The sequence below is a fragment of the Kryptolebias marmoratus genome, linkage group LG19, assembly GCF_001649575.2.
Source record: "Kryptolebias marmoratus isolate JLee-2015 linkage group LG19, ASM164957v2, whole genome shotgun sequence".
NCBI lineage: Eukaryota > Metazoa > Chordata > Actinopteri > Cyprinodontiformes > Rivulidae > Kryptolebias > Kryptolebias marmoratus.
Genome location: NC_051448.1, coordinates 12,490,334 through 12,509,403, shown reverse-complemented (window position 1 = coordinate 12,509,403; position 19,070 = coordinate 12,490,334). Strand labels below are relative to the sequence as shown.

The following is a 19,070-nucleotide window of genomic DNA, read 5'->3' as shown; positions in this document are numbered from 1 at the left end:
CTCGTTTTTAAAATGAAATAAGTTATCCATTTTGTAGTTGAGAGCAGAGATGGTGAAGGGGAGGTGATAGAGAAGGCGCTCATTTGCCCCTTTTTACGCACCAAGCGGGTGTTTTACAAGCTTACAAACAATTTATCTCTTCCATTAAACGCGGTTCATGACAGGAACGACGTGGATTGCAATTATCTGCACACGTACATGTGCCATATGTGACAAATATCTGACCCTTAAAAAAATAAACCCAACTCATTTTCGCTTTTCTCGGGTGCATTTGTCTCTGCGCTACCCTATTACTGTGCGCCGCAGGATTCTTTAACATTTAAGGTAAAGGGGGGTCTCTCTCTGTATGTGTGTGTGTGTGTGTGTGTGTGTGTGTGTGTGCCCACTACCACTTAAAATATGCTGCCATGAAGGAGAAGGGGGAGGGGGACGGAGAAAGAAGGGCAGTGGGTTAAAGGATGTGCTGATCCTCAGAAACCAATCACCTCCTTTGACTCTGCCCCCCCATAACATAGGACACACATGCTCACATACAGTGCTGGCACAATACACCTCATACTCAGCCAATCAGATGTGCATTTAAACCTGCATGCGCACGTGAGCAAGAATTGTGCGCCTGAGCCTGCGATTATTGGTTTCAGTGTGGCTAGAATGAATCTGATTATTACACTGAATGGAGTGTGGGGATGTGCAAAGCCTGTAGAGCTGCAAAAACCGCAGCAGGACGCTGAGCGTTAAAGCAGGAGTATCTGTTTCGGTCATTTATCCCTCTGCTGCAGAGCACCGCGTCTGCAAAATCTGGCTCCTCCAGCCAACAGACTCTGCGTGTGCAGACAGCCTTTCTGATTCCCTGCAGCTCCGAGCAACTATCTCCCCTCTGCTAAAAAAAATAAATAGCTAACCAAAATTGAATCTCTGTGGCTGTTGTTTTATTTGTAGTCTTCTCCCTCTCCATCTCTCCTCTCTTTAACAGTCCCCCTGTGGCTCGGCTGAAATAAGCCCGACAGAGGGTGGACTGGTTTAACGTTTCAAAAGCCGGCTGAGCTCTTGGCTGCATGTTTGCAGGTGTGCTTGAAGCCTCCTTCTGCAGACAGGCCGAGGGAGGGACCAGCAACCGAAAGGTTTCATGCGAAATTTGCTTTTCTCTTCCAGCAGGGGAGGTTGTCCGGTGAGGCTTCCTTTGTGTTTTGTGAATGCAAATAGGATGAATAGTGCAAGTAAATCAGCGCAGGTCGCAAGACTCTGGTCCGGTTTACACGATGCTGCTTTCAAGCAAAAACGGAACAGTTCGGCTGCGTTTCGGCCCGTTCGTCCACATGACGATTCTCTGACACGGAAACGTTTTAGATCCAAGTCATCTGGCAGCGTCGTTTCAAGGAAAAATACGACTAAGGTGAAAGCGCACCACAGCTGCAGTCAGTCAATAGTTACTCTGCGCATGTGTGAGAAGATCAACAACAGTAGCAGCAGCGGACAGCAGAAGGCCGTTGCTCTTTACAATGTGCAGCAGCAACCCAACCTCATCCAAAACAAATATTTATGTATTTGCCATTCTGGATGTAACCGTTCTCATGCATGTGTTGTTGAAATACAGAAACCACAGCGCCAGCTAGTGACCTGGCTTATAAACGACAGCAGGCCTGACGTCTGTTGCGATCTCGTCTAAAAAGCGATCGCGATCACAGAGTTACCGTGTGAACAGGTAATGTTTTCACAGTCAACACCGGAAACTCTTTAACTCTTCAAGGAGATTGTTCACGCGCAACCTGGGCCTCTGTTTCAATTCAAGATCAATAAAATCTTTTATTTAACTGTTTTTTAACTTCACTTTTAAGGGGATAGGGGATTTTTTGAAGTGGGGTTCTGTGGAAAGGTTATGAACAATTAATATCTTACCTGTTGTAGATAGCTCTTTGAATGATCCTTATGATCTGAGGCCATTCAAAGAGCTATCTACAACAGGTAAGATATCATTTATAACCTTTTTGTAGAAGACCTCGTTAATAACAGTTTCAGCTCTCTCAAGCACCATGTAACCTCCTCGTGTTCTGCCTGAGATAACGAACCACGATGAGCGCCTGACTCCTTCAGTCTTTATGTTTTTTGTCCAGACATGCAGGTTGAAAGGATATCAGGGAAACAGGATGCTAAAATCAGTGTGCCATCACGTCGACACATTTTCATTTCAGCGCATTAAGCCTTTATTGCACCCAGTCGTCGGCACTTACACCACAGGAAACAGGAAAGTCATATTTGAGCGGGTGATTTTTGTGGCTTTGCCGAGAATATTTACTCACATGACTGTAAACAGGAAGTCTCCCCTGCTTCAGGACTGTAAATAACTCCGCACTGAAAGCCAAGTTCGACTCAGGAGCGTGTTTTGTTTGTGAGAGAGGATAAGTGGAGATGAGGCTGCCGATTCGACCATGTTGGTCTGGCTTAAAGGTCAGCCTCTGTATCAGTTTCATAAGAAAACCTGATCATACATTAGAGATTATCTTAGAGGCTTCTGTGTGTTTGTGTGGGAGCTGGTTGTGTGTTGAAGCAAAAAAACAAAAAGAAGTTAAAAAAAAAAAGTTTTGTTTTAGTCTAATTGTTGTCATTGGAGTGTTTAAAAGAGTGAAAGATAATCCAAAATAAAAGTTTAAAGAGGGCCAAATGGTTCAAAAACTACTTTTATTGGACAAAACGAGGAGGCTGGGTTAGTCATGTCCAAAGGGTAGAAAGAAATCATTTCCCAAAACTTTGGTATTTAACATATGCTTTATGTTTTACATAATTCAGCAATTGGCAATGCTATCAATGCAAAACAAATATGAGTTTTTTGATAATTAATGATTTTAAAATTTGTTTTTAAAATACTAAATAACAGTTCCTTTGTCTTTTTTTCTTTTTTTTTTTCTTTTTAAATAGCTTTGCCTCCTTACCTGTCTGGACTTTTTAAAAAATATATATATAATATGAGCTCTGTCAGAGGTACATGCCCTTCTGTTCTCCAGGGATACGTTTGCCTTTGTTCGTTTTGCTGTTCAAAGGATAGAGAGAAGAGAGGAGAGAAAGTAGCAGAAATCGGGGGAGGTTATTTATACTGTCTTTTCTGGATGGGCTTTTAAATCCAACATTAGAGCTGACAAAACAAAACAAAAAACCCACTAACATACTTCTGCTCTTCTGTAAAAAAAATTGTGCGTTCATAATGAATTTATCAAAAGGTAGTTATTTTTTTGAAAGTAGTTACCTTAATGTTTGGTCAACTTCTTATTGGGGACTACCGGGGTTGTAAGGCAAAAAGCACCTTAGCTGTGAAAGTGGGCATTTTGTCAAGATATGCCTACAGTTTAATTGGCTTATTAGGCTCAGACATGTAGATACTGTAAAAAAATTTTCATCTACATCTTCATTCTAAAGCCCCACTCAGTAAAGGATATGTACTTATATATGAGCGCGGGGACCCTCGGTGAACGATGCTTCGCCCTCAAGTCCTCCGTGCCTCTGGGTTTGTTCGAGGCCACACAGGCTCTTTCTGGGTTGATGGTATCACACCGCTCTTCAGCACACTCACAGTGGTCAGCAACTTGGGGGGAGTTTTTCACCAACTGATAAGAATGAGATTCATCTTACAGGTCAGTGTACACATTTAGAACAAATGGAGCAAAAAAGGGAAGCCAGGGACTAAGCACCTTAGAGGATGATAGCGATGATTCAGATGCTTTCCATCTCTGCGGATTATTGCCACTTCAATTAAAAGGGTTGGTTCAGTTCCATAATGTTAGAAATGCCTCTAGGCAGGGTGCGTGTATGTCTGTGCTAAGCTGACAAAGAAATCTGAAATGTGTTACTGAATTATGTCTGCTGACTGTCAGTCATCATTAATTTGACAAAGCTTAACATCATTCATCCCTCCCCCTCTTCATCCTTAACCTGTTTGTCCTCTGCTTCACCTATGACAAGGTTTTTCCCTTACTTGCCTTTCAGGTGGTTCTTGTGGAAACTCTCACGTCGATACTTACATCCTGGAGTATTATTTTACAAAGTTCTTTAGCACTATGTATGGCATGCAAACAAATCTAAATGAGGACAAGAAATCATTGTTCTCAGATTCAAGTATTCACAGACTACATGTATTAGCTGTTGTTTTTGTTTTGTTTGTTTTTTTACCATGACGACCATTAGTTTAATTATTATAACCCAGCTGACAGATCCTCACACTGGGAGATTAAGCCAGTCATTTGGTTTTAATGAATGACCCTGATGCATTTATGGATCTGGCGAGGAAGGTCGTCGTGGTGTTTACAGGATCCGTGCTTGGAAAGGCAGACGGATGCTTTGCTACTATTTGGCTGCCGTTTGAATCGCACGGACGAAAATAGATCTCCCGCCGAGTGTCCGTCGACGCATTTCTCAGACCCTGGACGCGCATCGGCTGCGAAACAAATCCGAGGTGTTGACAAGGAGGCCTCTCAGCCAGCAGATACCCACCAGCTGCTGAGGCGCACCGGCAGCACGGAGTGTCAGGTTCAGAAAAGCAACACTGAGAATAAAGGTTGCTGTGTGTTTACTGCCCTCCTTTTTTTTTAGGTCTTGCGACTATTTCCATCCTTCTTTCATTGTCTGAACTCGTCCTCTTCTTTTTTTTTGTCACAATGTGAACCCTTTGGGGCATCCACCCACCTGCTCCGCATCCTCCTCCATCTTCTCCCTGCAGCTTTTATGGAGCTCAGCCACATTAGTGATGCAGGCGACCTTTAACACAGATGCCCTCGAAGTGCACAAAAGGGTTTCATTAAGACCAAACCAGAAATAAGCAAGCCACCCCAGAATATATCTCCAACCAAGATCTGACTGGATTCAATTAAATTGACTGAATATTTTTGAATTACTGTTTGCGAAACAGAAATAAATGGCAACAAAAGATGGCAAAGCCTTTAAGCCGGTAAGAGCCCGAATCAAATACGGGGTGTGCACTTTTCACACACGCACACTGACTTTCTTGTCGTTCTGTGACATCCCCTCCCATCCCAGGAGAAATCCGGTTAATCACTGGTTTCATTGTCAGCAAGCTGCGACAACTCATAAACTGCATGGCCGCGTCCAAACCCCTGACTCAGTCGTTGGGCTCGGAGCTGTGAGACGATACACGACGGCGTCAGCACTCACAGAGAGGAGAAGCCACAGAGAGAGAGAAGGATGTAAAGGAAAGACCAAGAGATTGTTTTGACTCTCAAAGTCAGACATTTGTGTTCAAATATGGGTGTGTTATCTGCCTTTGCATGTGCAAAGCGACTCATGCAAAGGAAACAAATACAACGAGTACGCAGAAGTTTTCAGTCAGTCCGATTCTTTGTATCGTGACGTTGCCTTTGTTACACTTCTTTGTAAGGAAAGCTTTACTGATTGCCCCTTGATTTACATAAATCTATTACCACTTTGACTATTGTGCTTGCTGATTGGCCGGCTGCTTTCGACCTTGTGCTATTGACATTTTTTTAAGCCCAGTTTTCCTGGAAGCACCCGGTTTGCACCGAGGACAGAGGTCTGGCTGGGTCTCAGCTGTCGAATAATCAGCCTCGGGCAAGAACTGCCTGGAAAACAAATGCTGCTGTTTTCATAGCTGCCTCTTAAGTTCATACAAGGATATGCTTTTTAAAGGGGATATATGTTAAATTAGGGTGCTTTGATTTTGTGCACTTGATGTGTTGGTGGCAGAAGCTGATGATACAGAAATCTTCGAGAGGATTACTCATAACATAGAGGACCTAAAGACTCTTAAAGATGAATTACCTGCAGGTTTATAATGCCCATCAAACTGCTTCTGAGATCAGTGACAACCTTAAAGAGATAATTCAGATTTTTTTGGATTGGGGTACGGTTAAGAGCCTTTCCATCCCTTTCAGTTCCACGTTATATGGTTATTTCTGCAGAAACATTATATTTCTGTCTGAAGTGACCCAGGCTGCACAATTAGCAGCTCCTGCTGTTTGTGCCTTTTTATAATAACCATGTATTGTGAAAAGTTTATTTTAAAAAAACCCACAAACCTCTATAAAATCTTTGAAATTCAAGGATTAGGGAGTCAGGCAGTATCACACTGAGCTGCGACTGCTGGCAACTAGTTTTTTGAATTTTGAACCTGTTTAAAAACATTTCCGCGTCACATTTATTTTTAATCAAATCAGTCACAGTCATCTCAGGCATCTTGAATTTGTGCCAAACACTTCTTGACTTTGTCACGAACGTCTCTAACCTGCCTCAAGAATGTAATAGCTGTATTCTGATTCCTGCACGAGAGCTCTTCTCTGATGGAAGACGTAGCGGGTCCTAAAAACCACATCATTTCCAAAGCAGAATGAACTATATATGTGAGGGCCGCTGCTGAGGTGGTTTCAAAAACTGGCCACACGACTTGCTGGTCACTTGGTCGCAAATACTCCGAATTCTGCGAGACTGCAACTGGAAACTCGCTGTTTTCTCACAATATCGAGTCACATTTGAGTCTCCAACTTGTCTCCAAATGTCGCAGCCCAGTGAGGTACAACTTTCTGGTCTCTTGGCCCCACTCAGGCTAACCGGTCCAGCATTAAATTCTTATTTATCCAAATGGAGGCTGTTCAAAAAGCTAACTACAACAGGTAAGATACTGATTGCTTGTCATAACCTTTCCACAGGACCTGACCTAACCCTCCCGTGGCCTTCGGGTCAAATTGACCCAAGGTTACACAGGCATCTCTATCGCTCCTCTCTAACTCTATCTCTCTCTTTTTTTAGGGCTTCAGGAGGGTTTAAACAAAATGTGACACATTCCTTTCTGTGAAAATCAAAGAGGAGACAAAACACTAAACTAATGCACCAGAAACATGTTGGGGATCAAAGGAAAACATCTGACACCATCTAATCATAGGAACAATAATGGGCGTTCATAGAAGTTGTGATTAGAAATCCACCTAATAAATAGGAGTAAAAAGGGGTCCTGCTTGGACTAAATGTCTCTGCGACTCAAATTTAGACGAGGCAACCACCCCGGCAAGGGTTAAATGTTTAAAAAAACAACCCACCTACTGAATTTTGGAGGCTTGTTGCGATGCTAATTACTTTTATTTTTAGCTGCAACTTTTCCCTTGAACATTTCCACCCTCCAACCCCTCCTGCTTTCTCCCGTTTGATACCATCAAGATTGTGCTGTGGCTGCTAGCTTTATCCACTGAAGTCACATCGTCTTGTGTTTTTTTTTTTTTTTTTTATGGTTTTAGCAAACTGTTTTGCTGGAGGGCAACAGAGAGGCACTAGAAGGTGGGGGAGGGACAGTAAATATGTTAGATATGAAAGCGTTAACACAAACCACAGCAAGGTTTCTGCCTCTGTTGTGTGTTCGATTGCCTTTCTTTCTTCCTGGACAGTTTTAGTCTTTGTTCCTTTTGCTCCTCTCGACTCCTCTGGGTCATTTTCTCGTCCTCCTGTAAATTCTCTGCAGTTTCTCTTTAATTAACTCGGTCTCAGAGAATAACGCCGTCCCACCTTGAGCTCTCAGTCACTTTGATGTGACACAGTGTGCTGCAGAGAGAGGAAAGCTGAGCTGGGAGGTTTTGACAATGTTGCACAATCCTCCTCTTCCTTCCCTCCTGCATCATCTTCATCATCGGTGACCCATTTATCTGTGCGCTCTCCATCTCTCTGTCTCTTTTTTGTTATTGCTATTTGTATTCCAGTGGCTCCTTTGTTCATTTTTCACTCACCTTTTGTTTAATTTTTTTCTAGTCTCTGCATGTTTTCTATTGTTAGAACATGCTTTTGCTTGTGTCTGTGTTTGTGTGTGTGTGTGCCTGTTGCCAAAATATTTCATAAACCACTGGGCAAACTTTAATGAAACTTGCAGAAAGTAATTATCGGCCGTGAATCTACAACAGATGAACCTTAGGAGTCGATCCAGTTCAATGTGGCTGCCACAGCTAATCGACATTAGCAAACACAAACGTGGCTTTAACTCACTCAGTTTGACAGACGTTGAGCTAAAATTTGATGTGGAAGTAGCTGAGAGTCATGCGCCTCTTATACGTTGAGTGTGAGAGCTTGCCATAGAGCATGAGATCACGTATAACGTTCTGTTCAAGGTTTGATCGAAACAGCAACAACTTTTCCTTTCTCCACATAAGAGGGTCATAGTTGGCGGACGATATAAACTCCTTGAATTCAGTTTCAATGCTTTGTCAAACTTTAATATTTTACAAATTACTGATGCTGTTGCGTGTTGTTTGGCTCAGGTTTTGATGCCTACCCTGACAGTGCGTTGCTTCTCTTTGGTTACATTTACATTTAAAGTCTGGGGCCAGTTTTATTAGGTGACAGCCTGTTGTACAGCCTCCTTAAGACCTACAAGTTTGAACTACACCAGTAATGATAAGATTATTTTTGTTAGATTCTTATCGCACCCAACCTACAATACTTTCATGCTTCGCCTCGGTAACGTTGCTGCGCTCGCAAAGCCCTCGTAGCAAGAGATTCCCACTGTAATCATCTTATTTGTTTGGGCTTATAGAATAATCATGAATTCATATAATCAAGTAGAAATCAAGAATCGTTTCTAAATAACAAAAAAGGGCACCATTTTTTGCTTTAATTTCTCATTAATTTGTCAGAAAGGGACGTGTCATTCCTCCGCTGCCATTTTGCACCACCTACCTTCACAGCAAACATATTTCTGGGCTTGAACAACCATGATTTCAAGCAACTGCATCAGCAGCAAGGCAATTATCTCCTCTGGCAGTGATAGCTGCTTTTTTCTAAAAAAAAAATTTTGTTCTAGTTCATTTAAGAGAGCTATGAATAGAAATCAGTGTGACTCACTGGGACAGGTGAAGTGACTGGTTCAGTTTTTGAGACTCTCTGAATAGATCGTCTGCTGAGTCACATTAGCTTTGATTCACCTCATAACAGCTGAAGCAGACTGAAAGTGCTGCTGAGGCGCCGGGGGGAAAACAAGTCCGACACACGTGCGTCCCTCTCCACACACAGCCAACACACATGCTGTCCCTCCCAGCTTTCTGCTTTATTTTTGGGTTTTTTTCTCGGCAGGCTTTTACACCCAATCTTCACAAAGTTTCCTTCAGCACAGCAAACACTTGCTCCTTGTTAGTTCTTTTCCACACAGTGTCTTCATTACGTAAGCCCCACAGTGACTCCTTCATCGTTGTCTCTCTCTCTTTAGCATATGGAACAATTAGCCCGTGTTCATAACAAACTCTGCCTTCTAATCAGAGGGAACTAATGCAGATAAACTATTTTAGGCTTCCCCTCTCCACCAGGACTAGAAATATCTTGTCTTACCAGTGTTTACCTGCTTGTGTTGTGCGAGAGTGTACTTGATACTGTTTCCATTACCTTCATAAGTGCATTACCTGCATACAAAGAAGTTTCTCTGTGGAGAATATTGACAACTTTGTCTGCACAAACGAGAATGTAGTCGAAGGATTGCCTGCAGTCATGCTCCACACCTCAGCCATGTTTGCAGACATCACCATTATGGTGACAGATGGCAAGTGAAGCAGAAACACACATGTACACACACATCTATGACAGAAATACAAGCAAAGTGAGTGAAAACCCAGACAGACAGACTAAGAGATTGATTGATAGCTTAGCTGATTTTTTTTTGTTGCCTTCGAACCTTCCAGGAAGTAACTCTGTGGATTGGTCTACACAAATCACAGAATTTGATTGATTCTATCAGCACCTACTTGTCCCTGGCAGACCGGTTTGGATGTGTGATGAGTTTCATTTAACCCGAGGGCGAATGAAACTCAAACTCATCTGTAGACTTTGGCACTTTTAGTGCTCGACAGGTTTAGAGTTTAGCAGGAATGCCAGCAAAATGGTTGGAAACAGAGTAACCACAAAAAGGAAAAACAAAACAAAAAAAGGCATGCTCTCATGACCATAAAACTGATGTAGCTCTTTCATTTTAGAGGTACAGTTAGTATAAAAAGGATATAATGCATACTTTGTATTTCTGTCTTTTTGAACCGATAGGTGACAATTTCTATTATTTGCAGCATAAATTTGATATTTGATGTTTAAAAATAGAAACTTAACTATAAGAAATCACATGAATCACCTTCACAAAGTTTTATTTTTTGCTTTGGTGTCTGAATACCAAAGTGCTTTTGGCTAAATTATACACGTCCTTATAGGTGCTTACAGACACTCACAAAACCACACAATACATCACGTTTGTTATTAAAATCATAGGGAGCAGAAAATATCTGCAGTTTCGTAGTTAATCCTGTGGAATGACGGTTAGCACTGTTGACCAAAACCTCTGATTTACTACGTCAGAACTCAAACTAAAGAGGGCGTTCCAGTTGGTTTTCGACTTGGTAATTCTGACTTCTGACTCCAAATGAAATGCCCCATAGTAGAGTCTTTCTTAATGTTTGTGTCATGACTTATGATTAATCGCCTATAAGCATAAGAAACTACAATCATAATGGGGTTTTTGCAAGCAAGCCATTGGTGCAAACGATGGGATATACAATGAATTACTAAAATTCAGATCAAACTGAGTACTATTCAGTTTGAAATTCCCAAAACCCATTAAATGGGATAAAAGATGGGAAAATGAATTTGAGGTAATTGTCCCTTTTTTTTTTTGCAGTGATTCATTTGATGTTCAAACCTTCGACAAGACTGTGGGAAACAAAAAAAGAGCCCAGATATGCTTTTAGCTTCTCATCAGGTGGTTGGGTACATTGTCTTTGCCTTGTTTGGGGAAGAATTGTTAAAAGCCACTTTGACTCAACCTAATGATGAGAACTTTGCTTGTATGTAAATGACAACTAAAGGAGCAGGAGGTGCTGAAGGTTATAATTTCCCTGAGACTTGTCAAAACATCTCTAGATTTACTTTATGGAGCTATGCCCTAATCCTCTGCCACGATTGGAAGCTGATGAAAGGTGGGTTGAAGAATATCTTACCGGAGACGTTTGATAGCAGCACTATTGTTCTATATAACCCTACAGTGCCTTGCAGTTCATTCAGGATTAAACCTTTAGGTGAATGTTTGCAGAAGAAATGGACCAAAGACAATTATTTCTGGTCTATTGGTGATGCAAAGTCTCCAAGAGGCTGCTTTTTTTTTCTGTTTTTCTGCTTCTGAAGAGGAAAACATGTGGAAGAGACGTCATGTGGTAGCTGGGAGGGAACGGTTGATCCTCCCTGTGTGTTTCCACTGCACAAGCCTTGTGGTGAAATAAAGTGAAGCATTGAAACGGGACCTTTTGAAGTGGTGCTGAGTTGAACACAGCCCCTAACCACCGAACCACTAAACGGCCCAACCCCGGCACAATGACATATCCATAAGACCTCTGTTCCTAACAGGCAAATAGGCTGTATGATACGGCTGCTTCAATTGCGAAAGGAACAAAATATGTATTTAGGCGGCAAAACAAATAATCTCGTCTCATTTTTTAGTCTCATAACATTTGCCAAGGAGTTTATGTTCTTGGCCATGTTGGTTTGTTTGGCTGTCTGTTAGCAAGATTACCTAAAACCTAATGGACAGAATACAGAATACAGCTGAATGCCTCATGGGTCAAGGATGATCCCTATTGATTTCAGGGTCATGGGGTCAAACGTTAAGGTCACAGATAACTCTGTGTTCTAACTCTGCAACCATGTAACGTAGGAATGTGAAACTGTACAGCTGGACACCTCATGGGTCAAGGATGATCCCTATTGATTTCAAAGTCATAGGGTCAAAAAAAAAGGTCACAGGTGACCCCTTTTTAAAACCTTCTCTATGTTCTCGCAGGTGTTAAAACCTTGTTACCTCCACCTTCCGGTTGTGCTGGTTTGTTTGGCTGTCCGTTAGCAAGATTACCTAAAAAGTAACAAACAGATTTTAATGAAATTTGTAAGATATGTTGGGGTTGTCACAAGAAAACAAGTGATTTAGATTTCGTGGGGATCGGGAGGCCTTGGCAGAAGTTTGTGATCACCGAGTTCTTCTAGTTCTCTAGTTGTTTTTTTTAGCTGTTCTCTAACAAAGTTTATTTTATGTTCCAGGACGAGATGCCAAGCGTGGAGATTGACATTGATTACCTGATGGAGTTCAACAGTACTGAGGAGAGAACCAAAATTCTGCAGGTAGTGTTTTCTGGATTTAGCAAATTCAACGACGTCATGCAAAGGCTATTGAAGCTGTTGTTTTTGTTGTTTAAGTTGCTCCAATGATGATGAATAAATGCAGAAATGGTTCCCGCGAAACATAGGGTTAGCCCGTTTAGCAAAATAAAGCTCAAAGAAAGATGCCATTAGGCTTATATCACCAACAATCCAAACTTTTGGACAAATAAACTTACTCGAAACAAATGTAGCCATTTTTACAACTATTTTCAGTTACAGATCCTTTATGGTTGATTTGCAGCTGTTTTATTCAAATGAAATTTAGCTGTTTGCGATATTTAACAACCATTTGTGAAATTACATAGCATTACTAGCCATATCTGGCAAACTGAGTCACAATGAGGAATTCTTCAATACGGAGTTATTATTATTTTCAAATTCTCCATCTCAAAAGTTTCAAAATGAGACATAGTTTGTTAAAAACTGGCCATTTATCACATGGCAACAAGCTAGTAAGTCAGCAGGACTTCTGGTCCTATATTTACAAAGGGGAATCGCCAAGATTTACAATGACACCAAACATTATACGAAGGGATTTCCCCGTGCTACGGCAGCCGGCAGAGAAAACTGGTGAATTTCAAAGAAGATTAAAAGGGTTATAAGACAAACGATTATTTATAAAGACATACCTGTTAAAAAAAAAATCCATTTAAAGTTATCTTAAGAAGATTTTTTTGAGGTACCAGGATCTTTATGGACTCATTTTTAAACAACTCTCAATTACAGCAAAACCAGTGTTTTCACTCATGTTGCACTGCAGCCTGTGATAATTCTGACTCGTTTTACAGCACAGGTCGCATATGTAGTTTGTATCCTTACAAATAAATAAAGGCAATACTTCAAACACCCACCAAACTCATTTGTAAATGTAGTTGTTGGCTGAAAAATACACGTGCAGTGGCAGAAATGGTGTGAAGACACTGATGCAACATGTCTAATCCCTGAACAACTGTGTGCCTTTTTTTATACAGGAATCGCTACAATGCTGCTACAAACCAACAGAGGTGAGTTCACTTAAGGTGGTAAAAATCTATATATGGGATTGAAAGTTGAATTGCATTTTTAGGGTGCGGTATCATGTTGTATCATATTGTTCATCATATAAACCCAGTTCTCTCTAAGAACCAGAATACATACTCGACAAACATTGATGTCTTCTTTTGACATCGTTTGGAAAACTTAACAGCGTACACCCATAAATTTATCATTGAACTTGATCGTTTTTATTAGGCATATTTATGGGTGTCGTATGAGGACAGAGGTCAGCGTTTAAAATCAAAGGAGGTTAGGCTGTTAAATGACGAGCCAATCACATTAACAAACCACATGGCATCTTCCCAGTCTGAACTACCCATCTGTTACCTGATTGAGTGTGTGTGTGTGTGTGTGTGTGTGTGTGTGTGTGTGTGTGTGTGTGGCCCGTGAAAAACACTACAAGGTCAACGGGATCCAAAGCTGCAGCTAGGTTGGCAGCTGCCACACCTGAAACTGCACACACACATACACACACACACTTTTACACAGGCAGTTTATGACACCATGCACTGCCTAGCCCTTACCCTTGACTATATAAATCAAAACTGGAGGCCTGATCCTAACACTTACCCTCAAGCCTAACTCCGGCAAAGATACCGTTAGCTGTAAGCAGACAGTGAAGGACGAAGCTGCCTGATGGACAAGTTCAGTGTCACTGAGGTAGGAAACGATGAAGAAGTATAGAAGTTCACCAGGGACGAGCGAAATGAGGTAAAAGGAGAAGCCATTACAAACAGAAGGGGGTAAATGAAAGAACGCCTGCTGGGTGAGTGATAGATATCAGGTACAAAGGGGGAGCAGACGAAGAGGGGGGGGGGACACCAGTAATTAGATCACGAACAGCGTCACACCAGAGAGAATGAGGCAGTTTATATTCCAGTGTAGTTTCTGCCTCAGTCAGACTATCGTTTGCCCTGATCCAACCTCGTCTCTGAACAAAAGACAAGAAAGGCTTTTGTCCTCCTTCTTTACCTACTTTGCTTCATAATCCAGTATTTGTCTCCCACGTTTTGCAAGATAATGCACCCAAAAATGGAGTTTGTTGATCTAGTCGTCCTCGTTTTTTGTGCCATAGTTAGTTATCTATGGCACATAAAACTTCATTCTGCTGCAGTATGAAGTCATTTCTATATATGTGTACAGAGTCGTAAAGGGAGTGTCTCCCTGGGGTGCCAGTGGGACTGTTGGAGACTAGTTAGTGACTCAAAATCATGAGAAAATAATCACTGAAACTGAATGTGTTCAGTCACTTATCAGGAGTCACTTGTCCTCTGTTATCACTTGTTTACCTGCCACGCCCATCTCCACCTGCTCCTCGCTAGTTATCACTCACCTGTGTGCCCACTTCCCCTAATTACCCTCTGCTTTTAAAACCTGGTCATTTCCTCCATTTCCTCACTGGTCCGTTTGTTGTGTTCTCTCGTTGTTACATTTTTAGTTTTGTTTTTGCTGCCTCATCATTTTTTTTTGTTTTTGTTCTTTTTATTTTAAAATGAATTATTTTATTTCCTGGAATCCACGATGATGAGTCTGCGCACTGGGTTCGCCACAACAACCTAACGTTTGCTATCCATTACCTGTCAGAAATAAACCGATCGAACCAAGCTCGTTTGCGTGTCATCGCTGTCGGGCAGAAATCCCGTAACTCCAAAAAACCTGTAACTTTTCAAGAAATATTTTTACAAAGGCCGTCCTTTCAAACATCAAGTAACTTTTATCTCCTCTTCTTTTTCCAGCACTTCATCGACGCCTTGCTATTCAAGCTGCGGGGAATGACGAAACTCGAAGCAAGCAAGAAGTCCTTGTAATGGGTCCTACTGGTAAACACCAGTCGCTCGTATACAATGTCACTCCAACTCCATCTACCTTATTCACTCCTCATAGACTGTCATCATTCAGAATAATTTATCAAAACATTAGCAGCTGCTCTGCAGCCTGCAAACATACATCATATAACCCATAAATTAGCACTTGCCGTTGGTATCACTATCACAAAGAAAAACTTGTACAATAATAATAATAATAATAATATTTGACTGTTGACACCAGAAAAGCATCATTATTAAACAGCAACAAGGCAATGTTAAGGCCTGGATTGTGCCAGAATGTGCTTTAATCTTATTATTACCACCTAATTCAGAGCCACTCTTAAAGCAAGACATTAAAAAAAATAATAATAATAATAACAGCCATACAGACAGATCTTGTAAACAGGTGGTGAAAAACGGTTGTAAAATTAGCTGCAGCACTATTAAAACACAGTGCTTTATGACGTTCGTTTTCTTTTTTTGTTGTTGCTTTTCTGCTGTTCCGTCTTTTCAGAAGTCCTTCGTTGCCATTTATCGTTCGTTTGGAAAATCGAAAACGCGTTGTTTTCCTGGCATCTCCTTTCCTCACCGCCCTTTCTCCGTACTGCGCCACTGCTTGCAAATGCGAGGGAGACTCGTGGTTTTCTTTCGAAGCACAACACGTTAACGCGTCTGTTCTGTCCGGTTGTGATGTGTAAAGTCTGAAAAAAAAAAAAAAAAAAAAAAAAACAAGAAAAGGGGGGACATATTTGCAAACCTATAGCTGAAATACTGTTAATGTTTTTGATCGTTCCAAACTGTTCTGGTGTACTCGTTCTTCACAGCAAGGCATGACAGGTGTTGCAGTTCTCTGAAAGAGGCCGCAGAGACCTGTATGACTGGCAGCCTTTCATGTTATGTGGATGTCTGATTATCATTCTAGTTGTTGTTTTTTTTACTTCTGGTGACTCATTTTTCTGACAGTGGATAGTGTTGCCTTTCAGGTCTTTCAGGAGCGGTTCAGATCTTTTTTTTAATCAGCACTAACCCTTAACTGACAGCCTAAACGGTAAATGTGGTTATAGCCTGAGCCTGAGGGCAACCTGAAATGCTGGTGCTCCAACCAGTCACGTCTTATATCTGAAAGGTGTGCCAAACTGGGAGCATCGGATCCTAAAGGTCAATTATGAAAGAGACTGTTCGTAGATTTGCAAAAATATCTGAGTGGGCACAAAATTGAAGACATTTAAAGCCTTTTATAGATTGCAAAAAAAAAACAAAAAAAAACGCTACAACTCCATAATCCCAGGTTTAAAAGAGTTTTTACTTGTTAACAGCCTTCTGTGCACCAACAACACTGACAAACCTGCAAGCTTTGGTACAATCACACCTCTGGTATTGAGTAGGGTGCGGCTTTATTTCCGAGCAGCCAGTCATAAACCACCCAGAATAAAGGTTGACCCTGAACCTGCAATGTGACATGAACCCTCAGCTGCCAAAGAGAAAAGTTCGGCAATATTTGTTTTGAAGAACACAACACACGTCGCACCCATCTTGCATGCTAACAATGGAGATAAAGCATTCATAAAGAGTATATAATAACCTTATAATCAAGCAAAAAATAAAAAAAAATGACTTGCCTCTAATGTAAGCCTTTGTAGATCTTTTTCTGTTGAGACAACGTGAGTGTCACGTTGGAGAGAATTCAGGAATATTATAAAATGGTGCTGTTTTGATGTTCTTCCCAGAATTTGGTAGTAAAAAAAAAACAAAAAAACTGTTGATTGATGCCAGAGAAATGTGTTTGAAAGGAACGTGCCTGTCTGAAATGGCATCTTCTTTATACTTCTTTTTTTTTTCTTAGTTTTAACTGGCCTGGTTAGGCTTCAATTTAAAGAGATAGTCCAGAGCTTTTGAAGTGGAGTTGAATGGAAAGGCAGCTAATATCTAACCTGTTGTAGATAGCTCTTTGAACGGCCTCAGGTTGGAGAACTGGATTGACGAGCTAACGGCTCAGTCAGTGGAGGACTGAGGCCAAAAGTGGTTGAGATTTGGAGCAGAAATCTGGAAATCTGAGGTCGTTCAGTATCTACAACATGTAAGATATTAATTACTTGTTACCTTTTCACAGAACCCCGTTTTAAATTATCTGAATTATCACCAATATGACCAAGAAACAATTTAAAAAAGCTCTGCTGTTTTCCAGCTCTGTGTTCAAGAGGAAGCTACTGTGTCGGGGATTTACGTCAAGGTACTTTGTAGGATTTTATCTCAACAATTAGTTCAGGGACGTGAGGCTGATGTTTTACAATGTGTGGTTCTTCATGTGGAGATTATTTTGAAAGTCGTCATACTAGAAAGCTTTACACGTGCATGATTTTATAGCATGTTGAGGAAAAATAGTCTCGAGTCTAAAGGTTTTTTTAATCTAATAAATCAAAACACTTTCCTTTTTTATAACTTTGTTATTATTGCTATTATGGGTAGAACTAGGAATGAACTGTCGAGTTTTGAGCTGAGGCTTAGTTTCTGTACATCCACAGTGAGTGTTCTTGTTTCTAAAGTGTAACGTAGTGCGTGATTTGTTTTTGCTGAAAATAAAATGCAGAGTAACTCTGCACTCTTTAAAGAAATGCCTGAGTTCGAGTCATTTTGTTCAGAGAAAAGCAAAGAAATGTGTATTTCTTGTTACAAACATAAATATAGTGCTGTATGAAAAAGGTTATGTCTTGCTAAGAATGACGGGGACGCTTAAATGTTCATGAACCCCTTTTGTTTTAAAAAAAATCTGATCAGGCGTTAAAAGATAAAGAAACCCAAAATCAAACAATGAGAAGAAGATTCTTGGTAATTTATTTAATGAGAAGAATGAACAAATATTATAAATCTTTGAGCAACCTTTGGGATTACCACTTAATAAAGATGAAAAAGCAGGATTAAAGAGGCAGGAGGCGGATGACATATGGAGACTTTGAACCAAAACAAAAACCAGGGTGTTCAAAATGCCTGGAAATAGATGATAATAATATAGTAATAAAAACCTGTAAAATAAATTTAGCTGACGTCAAACAAATTGAGCTGAGTACAAAACATGAGAGAGTTTAGGGACCCTATAAGACATGGCAATAACAACAATGAAAGTCGAGGAGAATACAAACTGGGAGCAATGACGGGGTGAGTTGATGCAGGTGAGCGACGTGGTAACTTCGAGTCAAAGAGGAAAGATTTAGTTTTGGATCTTGAAGGAAAAAAAAAGGGAATTGCATCCTTCAGGGTTTTATTTATTTATTTATTTTGGTGCTATACACAGAAAGAGTCTTGTCTCTTTTTTGTCCTATTCTCTAAAAAATTAATTTTAGAATTTTAAATAATATATTACAGATTTGTCCTGAAATAGTTTTTTTATAAGTAATATTTACAGTATATGTTACTTATTTTTAATTTATTTTTTTTATTTCATGCTTCAAGTAAATTTTGTGGCTCTGAACAGGTTTTATTTAGCAGGAGGATGGACAGAAATGGGTCTTTTGATCGTAAAGACTGCAGACTCCTGCAGTAGGTGTTTCAGCACAGTAAGGGCCGTATCCGAGCCGTCTGGCTGGCAGTGCGTGAGTCGCCTCGGAGCAGAATAGTGGGGCAGTAGTTTAGTAGGACAGCCCTGCATGCTGTCTGGTCCTGTAAGGAGCTCGTCGGGGGATGACATTATTGCTCAGTGTGCGCATGAGTAGCCTTTCTCAGCCCCACATGGAGCACTGGCCCACTGTACGCTGTTGCTAGGTAGAAGATGTTCGTTGGTGCTTTGTATCAAAGACCACCATGAGGCATTAAAACAGCTCAGAGCAAAACGGGGAATAAATCTTAGGAGACAGACTCTGTTTTATTTACTTCTCAATGAAAGATGTGGGAAACAGCAGCCTCTCTGTCACACATTCTCTGCAGGAAACACACACACACACTCTGCCGCATGCTGTAAGGAACGTGGTGCCAGCAGAAACCAAGGCCGCTTATGCCTTTAAATTCCATGACCCACTTTTCACAGCTGGGACTGGCAGGCAGCGCTCGTGCGTGCTGCCT

At 40.9% G+C, this 19,070-nt stretch overlaps 1 protein-coding gene across 1 annotated transcript in view; it reads left to right on the top strand.

The window, feature by feature from the left end:
* LOC108242482 (protein phosphatase 1 regulatory subunit 14C) overlaps positions 1–16,806 on the top strand; it is a 17,328-nt gene extending 522 nt beyond the window's left edge. Inside the window, exons 2-4 of the mRNA XM_017427335.3 lie at positions 12,055–12,135; positions 13,146–13,178; positions 14,946–16,806. Of these exons, the coding sequence (XP_017282824.1) occupies positions 12,055–12,135; positions 13,146–13,178; positions 14,946–15,017 (186 nt within the window). The 3' untranslated portion in view covers positions 15,018–16,806. The remainder of the gene's footprint in view (positions 1–12,054; positions 12,136–13,145; positions 13,179–14,945) is intronic.
* Positions 16,807–19,070: the final 2,264 nt, after the last annotated feature.